The sequence below is a fragment of the Microtus ochrogaster genome, chromosome 21 (assembly GCF_000317375.1).
Source record: "Microtus ochrogaster isolate Prairie Vole_2 chromosome 21, MicOch1.0, whole genome shotgun sequence".
NCBI lineage: Eukaryota > Metazoa > Chordata > Mammalia > Rodentia > Cricetidae > Microtus > Microtus ochrogaster.
The window spans coordinates 16,223,061-16,238,629 of record NC_022022.1 but is presented as its reverse complement, the minus strand read 5'-3'; the positions used below and the strand labels follow the sequence as shown (position 1 = coordinate 16,238,629).

The 15,569-nt window shown below is 40.8% G+C and overlaps 1 protein-coding gene across 2 annotated transcripts in view; it reads right to left on the bottom strand.

Annotated features, from left to right (window-relative positions):
* Positions 1-15,569, bottom strand: part of Dpyd (dihydropyrimidine dehydrogenase) — a 763,700-nt gene that overhangs the window by 241,835 nt on the left and 506,296 nt on the right. For both annotated transcript variants that reach the window (XM_005357199.2, XM_013350051.1), the window contains exon 16: positions 14,509-14,592. In XM_005357199.2, the coding sequence (XP_005357256.1) occupies positions 14,509-14,592 (84 nt within the window). The remainder of the gene's footprint in view (positions 1-14,508; positions 14,593-15,569) is intronic.

Here is a 15,569-nt window from a genome sequence, read left to right as displayed (position 1 = left end):
CCAGGACAGGCTCCAAAGCCACAGAGAAACCCTGTCTAGAAAAACCAAAACAAAAAAAAAAGAGTTAATAAGAAGCCTGAGCTAACAGGCCAACCAGTTTATGATTAATGTAGACCTCTGTGTGTTTCTTTGGGACTGAAAAGCTATGGGACTGGGTAGGACACACACCTCTGTCAACAGTGGGGTGTTAGAAATAGCAAAAGGATGGCAAGATGGCTGAGCAGGTACTGAGCTTGCCATCTGATCCCCAGGACCCACTTAAAAGGAGAAGGAGAGAACCAACCCTGATAACTGTCCTCTGACTCCACGAACATGTCATGGCTCAAATGTTTATACACATCAAGCATACACATGATAGCAATAAACTCAAATATTCAAAATAAAATAAAATTAGCATGTGTAAGGAATCTCACAGCTAGAATAATTTCTACTATAAATGAAGCTTTAAGTCACGAAGTGAAATGAAACTGGGCTGTGTGACATGGTTGCTCAGGACAGCTCTATAATCTGACTTGAAAACCTAATAACTTTGCCTGAATGTGTACATCATATGTGTTTATCTTCTATGCTGATTCATGAAAACACAATCAGAGATTCAAACATACAGTTTAAGAATTGATATGCAGGGGCTAGGGCGATGGATAAAGTCTTTTTGCACAGGAATGAGGACCTGAGTTTGATTCCATCCCCAGCATTGGCATAAAAAGTGTTCATGTGTATCTCTAAGCATTGGGGTGGGCAGACACAGGTAGATCCTGGAGGCTTGCTAGTCAGGCATCCTAGGTGAGACAGTGAGCCCCACATTCAGTGAGGAATCTTGACTCAAAATAAGGTGGGCTTAGTTGAAGACCTGTGGGCATTGGATAGCTGCTGAGAGAGGAAGACTCAGTTTGATTGAAAGCTGTGTGTCCTGGTAGACTGACCACACTCCAGGGTAGGACCTATACATAAGATTATTTCGGCAACACAAGTGGAACTCAATGAGGGAGGAAAGAAAGGGGGGAGGGAGGAAGAGAGGGAAAGAGAGAGATGAAAGAAAGAAAACAGAAAGGAGACACACTGTTGGGTGGATGAAGACTTGATGTGAGGATTGGTGTGGGAGTTCAGGAAGGGTGGTGAAAATAATCAGGATCCATGGTATACAGTTCTCAAAAAACTAATAAAGTATGGTTCAAAACTAAGAGAATAACAAAGATTCTTGAAGTCAATCTTTGTCCTCCATATGTGCATGCACAAGTAAGTCCCCCATATATGCCCACACACTCATTCCATCCATGAAATGATTAGTGTGCAATGTCAAAAGAGCTAGAAATAAGTGGAAGTAAGCCGGCAACCAGATGAACGGACAACTGCAGGGTAAGCTTACAGAAAAACAGCCTTGACATGTGGAACCAGCTATATCTCTCAAAGGACCTATAGAAGTTACTTTCTACTGTGCCTGCCATCTATATGTTCCCTGTGCCATACCTAAGCATGCCAATGCCCTAGTTGTCACATGGATTTATTACGTTCAGCTGACCATGTCCTCCACTTTTACAATTGTCTTCACAGGTCTATACGTTGATTCTGCCCTCTTCCTTTCTCAAAGTAGTTTCAAGCTGAAATTGTGCTATCTCTGAGAGGAAGTCCCAAGAATTTTACTGTATTTAGAAGCTGAGCTGGGGCTGAAAACAGCTACACATTAGCGAGTTTACTCTGAACTGCAAGTGGCAAAAATAAGAGATGTTGTTCTCAAGGCAAATGCAACATGCTATTAAAGAAATCAATGTCTGCTTTTACCCAAACGTGATAACTGGAAAAAATCAGGACCTGGGATTTGAAGTGTCAAGCAAAGCAAAGCAAAAGAAAACAGCAGAAAATACAAACGAAACCCTGGTGAGAGTATTAGTGACACAGACATTTGGAGGCATGAGGAAGGGCAGAGATGTCAAAAGTACAACTGTAATAAGTACAGAGATAGAAAGCTTAGGGTAGAAACTAAGTCGGGCCTGGTGTTATAAACCTGTAATACCAAACTTGGGAGGCAGATCTAAGAGAACCACAAGTTCAAGTTCTGTCTGGGCAACAAAGGGAATTAAAGGTCAGCTAGGCAATTTGGTGAGACCATTTCTCCAAAAGCAAAGGAGGGCTTGAGACAAAACTCAATGGTAGGATACTGACCTAGCATGCTGAAGGCCCTGGATTCTATCCCTAGCCTTGACCCCCAAAAGGAAAAAGAGAATGGAGGCTGGAGAGGTGGCTTAGTGGCTAGGAGTGGTTACTCTTCTTTCAGAGGACAAGATTTCAAGCGCTAGCGCCCACATTGTGTAGCTTACAAATGACTGTAACTCCAGCTTCAAAGAATCTAACACTCCCTTCTCATTCTGTAGGTCTCCAATGCTTGTGTGTGTATGTGCCCTCAAGCGCACATTTTTGGCAATTATATTTCCAGGTGCAGCAGGGAAAGCAATTATGATCTAAAAACGGTATATGCATGGATGAATATGTATTTGTTCAATTAATGTGAATTGATAATTATAACAGCAATTGGAAAAAACAAAGTAAAGCAACAGTTAAAACAAAATGGTAAGTTTTGAATATAATAGCAAACAGGTAAGGCTGGAAATCACAGAGCAAGAGAAGAGGCAAGTGATTCACACTGAAAAGTGATTAGGAGAGACTACATTCGCCAAAGGGAAGAACTGAGCAGGCTAATGGAAGCAACAAATAAACAAACAAATAAATGTCTGGAACAATCGTGAAAGAGAGAGTTTAATTTTAATTTTGATGGAATAAGATTCCTACATTTCGTAAACATGTGTACAAAATTTCAATGAAATTCAGCGAATAAAAGTATTGTTAATGTCTTCTAGCCACACTACCTGAGAGGTTACTGGTTTTGTTTTGTTAATTCATATTTGTAGCCATTTAAGAATGGGGCTGGGAAACCTGGCATGCTCTTAGGTGTTTTACCGCCAGAGTTGTAAAAGCTTTCTGAGCTAATAGTGACTTTGAGCAGAAGAGTGTGAAGTCCTTACAACACTAACTCTAAGGTTAGACTGTGGTCCAGAGACCATGGAGGAGGTGGGATGGCAGACCACAGTGTTTTCAGAGGAAGGAAATGAATGGGAAAGAACACCGATAACGAAGTAAAGAACATAAAACGCTCTTACACACTGACTTCACATTCCAGGATTCCCCAGCACCTTTAAGCAAGATGTAATCGTTGCTCAGTCTTCAAGCAGGAAATGAGCCGAGTTCGTAACCACGCCACAGGGTCTGTCTTTTCAGATGCTAGGCATGGGTTGAAGGACAGGGAGGAATGAATAGGGGACTGGATCTGTGAGAACACTGGCCCTTCGGATCAATCCTGTTCTCAGAGAAAAGTTGATGATTTTGAACGTTCTGAAATGAGGAGCGTAAGCACACAGACGCTGTGGGAGCAGATCTACGGCGGCGCAAAGAGGTCTGCGCTGTTTTCAATGAACTACTCTCCTGGTTGCTTTGATTGTTTTCGGTTGTCACCAGCCCTGGCACTCCTCCGGACATGTGTTCGGAATTCTGGGAACTGGAATGAATAAGCTCCTACAGCGAGCACGCCTATCCTGAAGGGAAAAACGACAACTGCATAACACTGTGCAGAAGAATGCAGACAAAAAGAGAACTTGTTTGTCTGTATTATGTGAGACAATAAGGCTGGGAGAGAGAAAGGAAAGTAAGGCAAACGCCTGACAGAGAGGGAAAAGGAGGCTGGAACACACAAGATCAAGGCGGGAGGGGGAGCCCAGGGAAGGCAGGAACAAGGTAACAAAAAGGGACAAAAGCTGCATTAGAAAAGAACTGTCAGACACAAACCCCTCAAAACAATGGATTGCGGGGAGAGAAGGAGGGAGATGACAGCAGAGGAGCAGCATGGAATCTGGTAAGAAAAAGAAACAAAAATTTCAAATAATGGATTTCCAGCCACCCCTGCTGCTCCTCCAGTGCTGGGTGTCACAGTCTCACAGAGCTGGTGCATAATTTATTATGGTCACTCGTTGCCAGGCTGCTGGAAAGGGCAGCAACTCTCTGAAAATACTCCCCACTGCCTGGATGGCTTAATGATCCACCCTTTGTAGCCTGGAGACTGGCAGGCAGGGCAGAAGGATCCGGGGAGGAGACTACAGAGGCAGGGTTTCCCACTGTGGACAAAATGGGGGGGGCTCACTCTGGGGGGGGACCTCCACGGGCTTCTGTGGCCCAGGTTTCCAGCAACTTCTGCCTGCCTGATGCCGTTTTCTAGGGCCTCGATCTTCCTAGACCCTCCTGGATGCGAGGGCTGGCTTCAGATATGAACAGTCACACAGCGGATTTAAAAGTAAAAATCAGACCTTGCTCACCTACACTCATGGCTAGAAAAATTATGCTTTTATTTTTTTCCGTGCCTAGAGGTTTCTAAATGTTCGGTGTTATCTTTTGGAAAACTTAGTTTTTTCTTTACTGTTGGTATACGTGTGTGTCCACATATATGCATGTGTGTTCACACGTGTGGCAACTAAGACTTGTTAATGTAGTTGCATGCATTTTACAGAGCAGGCGGCACGTGGCAACTTTCAGAAGTCAACTCTGGAGAGTACACTTTCTTTCTCTTCTGTTAGGCCAGGGAAAAGACCTTGCAGGATAAAGAGGTTTGGAGCAGAAATTATAGCTTTACATTTTATGCCTCTTGTTTTGCTAAATCATATACATACTTATACATATAACAAAATGTACTGTATGGAAAGGAGATATACTTCTGTGTCTGGATTAACACACTTCAGGATTCCAGAAACACTGAAGAACTAGTTGAGGGAGAGATAAGAAAAGGAAGAAAAATAAAACCAACAAGGCACTAAGGCCATAGGAAAGAAAATAATTGGAAATGCCAAGTTCCGTACTGAGGACGGAACAAAATTGTTAAAAAAAAAGCATCAACACTAGCATCTGTTGAGTCTGATAAAGGCACAAAAAATTTTACATATGGTTTGATGTAGTCAGTGTTTCACTCCCTCACTCATTCATAAATTCCCTCATTAGTCTGACCAAAGACTTTTTGCTAAACACTTACCACATATCAAAAATCACAGTCTCTGTGCATTGAAAGGGAAGCAAGATGCTGTGGCTTCAGTTTACTTCTAAGGCGGAGCCTTCTTTTTTTATCCCAATGTAACTGAGGAGGAATTATGTTTGCACTCCTACGATGATACCCAGCCCTCCACAGGAGCCAGATGAAGAAACTTGTTTTCTTCAGCACAAAAGTCAGTATCAGTTTATTCTTGACAATGCATTTTGTTTTGAATATACTCACTCTTTAAAAAAGTATTTCCTTATTTAACATCTACTGGGAAAAACTGTATTTCACTTTGCTCTGTATTTATCACCTTTATGAAATAAAGAATATGTAATAGGTTTGATATGTTTCTGTTTGTTTCCAGAGAAGATCTCATGTCTGCTGAGCTGTCTATGTAGCTACAGCTGACTCTTCTGTCTTTTGGCTCCTCTACTACTCTAAGATACTTCCAGTTCATGACTGAATATTCCCTTTTGCTGCTAACATTCACACTTTAATGACCTTGCTTTCTTCATTGTCTCCAGCCTGTCTCATTGTTGTAGATCAGTTTGGTGAGACACTGTGGTACCACATGTCTTCGTGGAATCATAGCCTAAGAGCAACCCCTTTCCTCTTATTCCTGTCCCTGTCACCTTAGGCCAATGGCAGCTTTAATTAGCTTTCTTACTTTGGTCAGATGATCTGGTAAGAAAAGAAAGAGAGAGCTTGGTTCTACTTCACTAACTTAGTGTGATATTAATAACTACCACTTGAGAATAACGTTTAAAACCTTTAAAAATGCTTTTGCTATTCCTTTCTTGGATGTAATATATATATATATTATATGTGTATATAATTTATATATATTCACATCAAATTTTAAAATACACATTTAGTTCTCTCTACAATGATTCATCAGTAAATGTGCTCATTACTAAATATAATGCCTCTTAGTGCCATATGAACAGCCATAAAAGTCAACAATACTTATAGTCTTTGAACTGATACTTTAGATTTAAGTGGTATTTCATTTGACTAAAAATTTGTAATTTTTTAAAGAAGCATTCATTTGTATATCATTAACAAACATTAATAACAGCAATTAAAAATCTCATAGAATTGCTAGCTTCAGGCAAAATATTGCCAGCTACATAAATGCCTCTTCAAGATCTCCTGGAGTTATCTGCTTACAGGGCACACCCGTCTGTGCAAATGGCAGAGAATTAAAATCAAATAAGAAGTTGAGCAACATAATATTGTAATATGCAAATATTTCCGTTTTCACCCCCATAAACAAGTGAGCCATTTATCTGAAAGCCCTCTGAAATTCTCATACCACAAGGAAAACAAAAGAGAACAGAGCAAACCCGCCGTAGGCGGGGCTACCAGAATCAGACTTTAGGCGCTCTTCCAGACAATCATAGCACACAGGCCTTCTTCATGTTTCTTGTGAAGCTGTATTAGTTCACCAAGTTGTTACATGGGACTCCCTAGAGGTTAACTTCACGGAAAGCCAACCTAGAACATTCGGCATTTAAAAGGTCGACTCCCAGGACTAAAAATCCTACTCTCTAGACTCAGTGTCCATGTCACCTAGTCCATGATTAATCACAGGGAGCAATTTGCTCTCTTGCCTTCCCTCCCTCCCTCCCTCCCTCCCTCCTTGCCTCTCTTTTTACTTTTGAAATAGGAACTCACTATGTAGCCTAAGATAAGCTTAAAGGCATGGCCTTCCTCCCTTTGCCTCCCTAGCACTGTGGTTATCAGCATGTGTCCCCTAGCTCCACATGCATCCCTTAAAGGAGCTACAATCAGGAGAAAGAGGAGAATCGAAAATCTGAAGGAGAAAAGGTTTCATTTGCTACATGACAGTGTCAAAAAGAAAAAAGAAAAAATGAACTCAGCGAGTAAACTGTGCGCTTCACTTCCCAGCACGTCTACCGTTCATCTCTCTAACCCTTTAGATTTCTCAGCCTCAGGAGTTCCCAAGCTTCAGTTCTCTGATAAATTTAGGAAATATTGAGATTTGTCAGGTTTTGGCTTTAAAGGATGTATCTTTATATTGTCTCTGCCACAGATGCTTAATGAGGACCTTATTCAAATAGTGCTTTGGTCAGAACTCCCTGGACAATGTGCTGTGTGAGGCAGAGGGTCTGTTAATCCAGCTGCTGGAGGAAAGATTTATTTCCCATGGGAGAGGCTAGCACATCTGGGGCAATGCTGTCTTCACACTCAGTTTTGGACTCTCTTCCTAGTGACAGACATCTGCTCTCTGGCAGGGGTGAAAGGAATATTCTGTGGCTGATGTCTTATGGAAAAACATTGGCAGGCTGCAACAGAAACCCAGCCTCAGTTTTTCTTGATTTTTCATTATTTCATAAACATAAAGGTTTACGAAAATTCAGTTTTGACATGGGGAGATGTCAAAGTAGCCCTCTGGGTGATTTTATCTGAAGTAATAATTATTTAAGATGCTCAACAGTGGAAGAATCACAACTTTTAAACATTTTTATCCTTACTCATCTAAATTATCATGAGAACTTCATAATGTAAGCCTTCCTGAGACAAAATGAACATTGATAATGAACTGAATCACAAATGGAAAGGTTTGGAAATTATTTTAAGATTCCCCTCTCTCTCTCTCTCTCTCTCTCTCTCTCTCTCTCTCTCTCTCTCTCTCTCTCTCCCTCTCATCCCCCCTCTGTGTGTGTGTGTGCACACACATGCACATGCGTGAGTGTGTGTGTGCTATGTACACAGGCACTTGTACCTACACATGCATGGGGGCCAGAGCAGCTCCTTGGGAGTCTTCCTCTATTATAAGTTGTACTTCCTCTAAAGCAGGCTCTCTCCCTGAGTTTTGGGCTTGCATGTTTTCAATTCAGCTGCAAGCCATAAACCTGAGAAGTCTTTTTGTCTTTCCCTTTTAGAACTGGGATTGGAGGCATGTGTGGGCTGTCCAGCTTGTTGCACGCATTCTGGTTCTCTAACTCTTTCCTCTTACTTATGCACCGGCCCACTTAACTGCCAAGCCATCTTTTTAGCCTTGCATTCGGAAATTCTGTGCAGAGGATATGTGAATCAAGGGATGCATGCTACTATGGGATTGCAGGATGGTGGAGCTGGCAACAGACACCATCACCTTTGCTCAGCTCCCTGGCCTGCTTGGGAAGCTGGCCAAGCTTTCCTCCAATTACACGGCCATTATGGAACTTTCCATCTAAATCTTTGCTGAAATACTTGTGCAGATTTTAGCCACGGACTGCTAATGAAGGTACTGAAAGCAATGAACAGTAGAAAGCCTACAAGGGCCAAGGCCAAACTGCTGTAACCTCTTGGATGATTAGAGAAGGAAATACAAGCTCATTGGCGGGGATCCAAACTTTAGGTCATTACAGATTCAAGTAAGAACAGAATTCTGGACCCCACCTCCACAGTCCTCCATCCATAATTGCCTTCCATTTTCAGGGAACATTTGGTTGATTGATAAGTTATATCAGTTCATGAATTTGGATATCACTTGACACAGATATAAAAGCTGATTTCCATGTGGATAATTTCAGTTAAAAGGGTATGACTTCCATTGTGAAAAAAATAACAGTAGACAAAAGGAGACAGTTGGGAGTAGTCTGGGCATCTTACTCGTGTTTTCTGTTTACATATGGAATTGGATGATCTGAAATATCAAGGTGAAATACTGGACAATACCTGAGAGGAAAGCCGCAGCAAGGGAACCAAGGCTCTGGACCTTGGCGGTCTGTTACTTTTAGTGAAAACAGATAAAACATCTTACTATTCCCAGTTCCATCCTGTACATAAAAGACTGACAAGGAGTAATAGGTCAGGCTCCCTTCAGCTCCACATGGTCAAGCTTCACCAAAGAAAATCACATCACAACTCAAGGGGGAAAGTAATAAACTTATATGAATAATAACAAATTAGGTTTTTTTCCCCTGATGTAAATATTTTCCAAATGTTTATGTATTCATCATTGAGAAGTTCTATGGCACAAGCTCTCTCCTGCTCCTCTTAACATGGCTTATAAGCTAGGAAGGCAAGACATCTTATTCCATGTTCCACCACAATGCTGGACCCTTGTGAACTATTTTTCTCTCAATAGTTGCTGGCAGGTGTTTGAAGCAAGCAGCCCAAGTAGTGCCTGAGATGTCAGAAATCTAGAGAGTCAGCAAAGGTCCTGGAAAAATCTGATTTCTAATACCAAGAGGTTGAGTTAGAAAAAAAATATATAAGGGCTAGGATGATGGCTCTATTGACAAAATGCTTACCACACTAACACAAGGACCCGAGTGCTGCCTCTAGAATTCATGGGTGTTTTGTTTGTTTCTTTCTTTCTTTTAAAGCCAGTCATGATGACACTTCTTGTAATCCCAACATCCCAGTGAAGTGGAGACAGGTGATTCCTTGGAGCTCATTGGACAGCCAGATAAGACTATGTGGAGATATTCAGGACAATAGCAGACCTTTTCTTAATAAGTAAGAGCATAAGTAAATGAATGAAAGATCTCACAAACAAGTAATAAAATAGAATGGTTGTTGACACCAGAGGAACAATGCCGAAAGTGGACATAATGGTTTTCATACATGTGTGTACACACACACACACACACACATGTGCACACATACACACATGTGCACACATACACACACGCACACACACACACACATGTATACACTCACAGCAGGGATGAAGTCCACACATGATGCTGAGATTTATGCCTCTCAACATCTGCTGTTATTCGCATCAACGAGAAGCACCCTCAGAGGAGCCTAACAGATCTCTCGCTCCTAATGTTGTCTTCTTTGAAAAAGCACCGATCTCTGTAGTTTCCCAAAAGAAGTAGGAGGGAAAAAAGATTATTTGTTCAAATATGTCTGCTAACAATTATTTCAGAAGTACTAAGAACACGAATGACTTTTCAGTCGCCTTATCAGCACCATTCTGAACTTTGCCAGGAAAATAAAAGCAAAAATTCCAACATAACGTTAAAGAATTTTAAAGCTATTTTTTGTTTTTATTTTTAAATGCATGATGCTTAGGGCAAGGGGGAAACTTTTTCAAGATACAATTTGGATTCTCTTATATAAAAATTGTTACAGTTCAATTTAGTTTCATAAAGTATAAAATTTTATGAGAAATAGACTTGTATAAATAACTGTTAGACATCTTTAAATCTGAAAGCTAAGACACAGTGGGCCTCCCTCATGCCCAGGAGACAGAACTTGAATATTAGGTTCAGACTTCCTTGTGTTTTAATTGACTCAAAATGGGAGACAAAGGGTAATTCAGAATTATGAAAGACCAAAGAGTTGATTTGATCTTGCAGTTATTAATTCTCAGCTTCCAAGTCTAATGTTGAACCTCGATATTTCCTCACTGGGGACCATTCTGGGTGCCTTGCCTACATTCTGGTCAGCTTGCTAATTAAAGCATTGGCTTTGGTACCATTGGCCTGATTTGAGACCTGGATCATATGGGAATGCTCAGTCTACTTTGGAGGGTCTCAGTCAGAACAGAGTTTTGTCTCACAAGTATAATGCAACATTGCTCTTTAATGTGCACACAGCCAGAATATGACATCTTCTCAGCCTTGCTTGAATAGGAAGATTAGAACACTAGGAATTGGTGTATATGACCAGGGGCTTTATTTTTTTCATCTTAAGTACTAAATGGCTAGCCAATTGTGGCTTTAGCGAACCATCTTAACTTCGATGATGCTCAATCGTATTTTCTATGGTTCATTTTGGGCTGGGATGTGGCAGTGTTCTCAAGGTAGTCTTGAAGTCACAATACTCTGACATCAGACTCCTGAGAAGCCTCGATCACAGACTTGCTTCACAACATACAGCTGACTCTTTTCATGTACACTTATGATATTTTTATTATACTGAAGTCTGAAACCAGGATATAACACATACTAAGCAACCATCCCATCCCTGAGTGTTCCATCACCACCTTTCATTTATCAAATTACACAAAACATACAAAAAGTAAGCAGTGATTGATGGTACTAAAACAATAGAATATTCACTTTGGACCAATGTTTCCCAACCACCCTATGTTTTCTCCTCTGTGTGGTTTCAGTTACATAAAACTAACCATGAATCTAAAAACATTCCTAATACTACACTGGTATAGTCATTTTCATTATTATTAGTGGTTGGTCCTGTATGCTTAGTTTATACATTAAAATTTCTCACAGGTGTATACCTATAGAAATTAATATAATGCATGCATGTTTTGGTACTCTCCCCCAATTTTGTATGCCTACAGACTAAAAGTAAAATAATGAATTTACGTAGACTAAAGAAAAAATAAAAAGTATTTTTAAACAACCTGATGATAATTTATTTATTTATTTAGGGAATTTTCAGAATGACTCATTAGGCCCCTACTTAAAATGTCCACACTCACAGGACATGAGAATTTTATGGGATTTCAGTGATCACATTATTCAAACCTCACAGTTTAGAGCTAGAAGCCTGTGTTTCAGTGGTGAGCAGCTTGATGGAGGCAATGTTGATCGCTGATGGAAAGAATATAGAGGGAGAGTGATTTTAATTCCTTCGGACACACAAGGAATAGCCTGTCTCATACAAAGTTTCACCAGACTGGAAATAGAAATTTGAACATCAAGGTCACCTGGAGATTTTGTGTTATATCACCATGTTTCTTAAGTTTCATACCTGTATTTTATTGCTATTATAGGTTCCTCTGCTCATGCCTGTCATATTTTTGTCTTAGATGAGTATTTTGATTTTATGTTTATATCTATTGTATATTTAACTTATGATAATTATATAAGGGTACACTCTTAAGAAAAGATCTTTACTCATTAGATATTTGTGAGAAAGCTGATGTAAGTCAATAATAACAAATATTTGGAAGAGAGAATGAGTTATATAGTAGATTTGGCTGATAGATTAAATCCCGGACTAGAACCAGCATTGGCCTCCCCTTCATACACAAGTATTTAGCAAGCTCTGACAGGACAGCCCTAAACTCAGCTCTGAGCAGTGTTGGGAGAATCCATCAGTAACAGCCCTTCATTCCTTCCTGACCACACACTGAGTGCACATTGCCTAACATACCAACTTGCAAGCACTAGAAACTATGGAACTGAGGGAAAGAGGAAGAACCAGTGGGAAACATGGGGAGAAACGGGGGTGGGGAATGCTAGAGGCAATTACAAATAAGGCCTGGCTGTTTGTGCCCCTCTTGAAGGCCAGTCATAGAAAACACTTTTACAAAAATACACTGATATTCTTCCTTCACCTTCAGAAAGCTGAACATTCACACCCCCCAAGGCTAAGCAAAGTTCATTCAACTGGCTTTATTTTCTGATGATTTTATTCATAGCATAATAAAATTCAAAAGGAAATTGATAAGCTTGTCTCATAAGAATGGGCTTCGGTTTTAGCAGTGCTGAGAAGCGAAATGGAAACATCCTCTTTCCTTCAGCCGAAAAAACCCAAGTCTTTCCAAATCTTACTGATATCTCCACTGGCAACATTTTTAGCATTTTGGCATTCCTGTTCCGCTCGAGACTGTAAAAGTTTATGCGTCTAAATAACTCTCTGGAGAGGATCCGCCCACACCACCTCACAGCTGGGTAAGTTCAGATATGTGCAAAGAACAGAACCTGTTCTAAAAGAGGAAACTCCACTGGGACTTTTTCAAATAATTGTTATATTTGTAGCAAAACATAAATACCAGAATGCACTCTTTTTTAAGAAATGAGTATGCTTCTCTTTCCCAACGCTTGCGTCAACAAGTAATTTGCCTTTAGAAATAAACGTGGGTTTTGAGGTCTACACTGTGAAATAGACAATGGGAGCAAGCTCAATGGACAAGAGAAGAGTGTGCCTTCTCAGGACCAACTCAAGACAGTACCGGTACCCTCCTGGCATCCTTCTGTGTCTGCATCCTTATGCGGGTTTCTGAGCACTTGAGCAGGTAGGGATGTGGCAGTCAGAGGTCAAGGACGCCACTGTGTTTTTCAGACCTTGTCTCTCTCTGAAACTGGAGCTTACTAACTAAACTGCTAGGCTGGGTGAGCAGAGCCCTTCAGGAATCCCCCCATCTCTGCCTCCCCAGCACTGGCTGGTACAGGTGCCCACATTAGTGCCAGCTGTTTTATGAGCGTTCTGGGGTCCACATAGATCCTCATCTCTGAGTGGCAAGTGGTTTATGACTTGAGCCGCCTCCATCGCGCAGTCTTCTTCCCTTTGACTATGTCACACACTCTGGCACACTGTTAGCTCATCATATGACTCAGAAATAATGTGGTTTTCCCTGACTTGGTGGCACTAAATAGTGGATGTGTTTCCTGGGCTTAATGGCCTTCTGGGTAACCTGTGGTGAGCAGAGCTTGGATACATGTGAAAGATGCCTGGCCAGCCCTTCCCCTCCTGCTGTCCAGAAGAATGATTTCTTCCTGAGTTGCAAATCCATTCCCTAGGCAGATTAAATATTTACGAAGTACTTAAAGAACCCTTCTCTGCATTTGAACATGAAAATAGAAACGCTTGTTCATTTTAGCATGTAAAAACACCCCCCTTCTCCAGTAAAGGGCTCTGAGTTTAACTCCTGTCACTTCTGTGACCTGAGAAAAACAGAAGTGGGGGACAGTTGGGTGTCACCTAAGCACGGAGTCCTTAGTCGCGTGTGGACACACAAGTAAACATAAAAGTTCTCGGAAGCTGCCAGCAATGCCAAAGTTTTGTATTATTTATTTCACACTGTTTTCTCTGGGCTTAGAGGTGATATGATACTCAAAGAGCTTACCTTTTAAGCATTAAGCTGTTTCACACACCACACTACGTCTTCTTGCATATAGACATCGTATTTCCTATCTATTAACATGTTATTTTGCATTTGTTCATTAGGGTTTTTTTTTTTTTTTTTTTAGAATTTACTTTAACATAAAGGTTCCATGTATTGTATTCCTAAATAAGAACAGCATCAAAATCATTTTGCAACTCCCCAAACACAGTTACGGAATAATGATCTTATGCTAAAAACTGTAAAACGCAATTTGTGCCGTGCCCCATTTACTACAAAATCACTGCGAACAATGCATTGTGTACAGTGCATTGCCCCAGGGAGACTGGATCAGCTGAAGAAATGAATAAGGAACACTGCCTTGGATATCAGCTAACTCTGCTTCAGCGCTTTTAAAAACTATTTGTTATGATATTCCTTCCTGTCAAGCACATAATATGATTTCTTCAATAAAACACAACCATTGCTGTAATTCCAGTTTCCCTCATTTTCCACTTTTTGAAGCACTAAATATTTAAACAAGGTGGACCTGCAAGTCTCCAGCCAGTCATCAGATCCACAGGCCTCCTCGCCTAAGGTACGGCAAGGATGTAAGGATCCAGACAGGGTATCATTATGTCATGCTGATAGACACAGTGGCAGTTCCTGGGGTGCTTACCTGCCCACAAGCCAGGCCCATTCCTCTCTCTCCCATGCCGTGAGGACATGACAAATTTAACTCCAGGGCATCTGCTCCAGAAGCCTGTAAGGTACCCAAAGAAAATGAGAGAAAAGGCAAAACTTTATTCAGAGATCAAGATGTGTTCCCCATTGACCACGAAGACCACATCTTCTAAGCTGGAACACTGATTTCACCACAGTTTCCCCCTGAAGTACACGCTGTCTCTGGAGCTAAATTGCACACAACAACAACAAAACATTGATCGAGAGTTTGAAAGTTGTATCTTGCTGCACCATATGCATTCTATTTCATCTTTGTAATTCACATAACCTTAATTTTTATTAAAAATCTATATGTAGGGGGGAGGACCTTGGAATTCCCACGGGGTAGGGAACTCTGACTGCTCTTTGGACTGGAGAGGGAGGAGAAGGGGGATGGGAGGAGGGGGAGAGAAATGGGAGGTGGGGAGGAGGCAGAAATTTTTAATAAAATCTATTCATGTGTGTTTCTATATGAGTGGACACTGTACACATTTAGAAGTCAGAGGTCAACATGCAGAAGATCACTTTCTCCTTCCATGATTTGGGTTCTAGGGATCAAGTTCAGGTTGTAGGGCTTGGTGATAAGTACCTTGATTCCCAAAACCCATCTCACAGCTCTGGACCCTCAGAATCTCTGTGTTATTGCACTATGTATCTATGGGCAGGAGAAGTGAAACTCATGGTACTCAATGGCAGGACTTGCTGTTAGATGAGATAATAGAAATTTGAACGCATTTTGTTAGGGACCATATTTTATCTTTCCTATGCAGCTTCTACTGTAGAAACAACTCTTAATAATTCTGGATGATTGATGATGGAAAGAGGCCTGTAAAGAAAAATGTAGTTAGATACCTAGAATGAATGAGTGGAATTAAAGTGTCCTAAACTAAAAGCCAATTTCATCATATTTAAAAACAGCTTATTCCAAGAGGCATAAGCTATTGGTTATCTTATTAGACTTCAATAACTGTGAGTTCTAATTTAAATTACTTATACTTTAATACATAAATAGATACT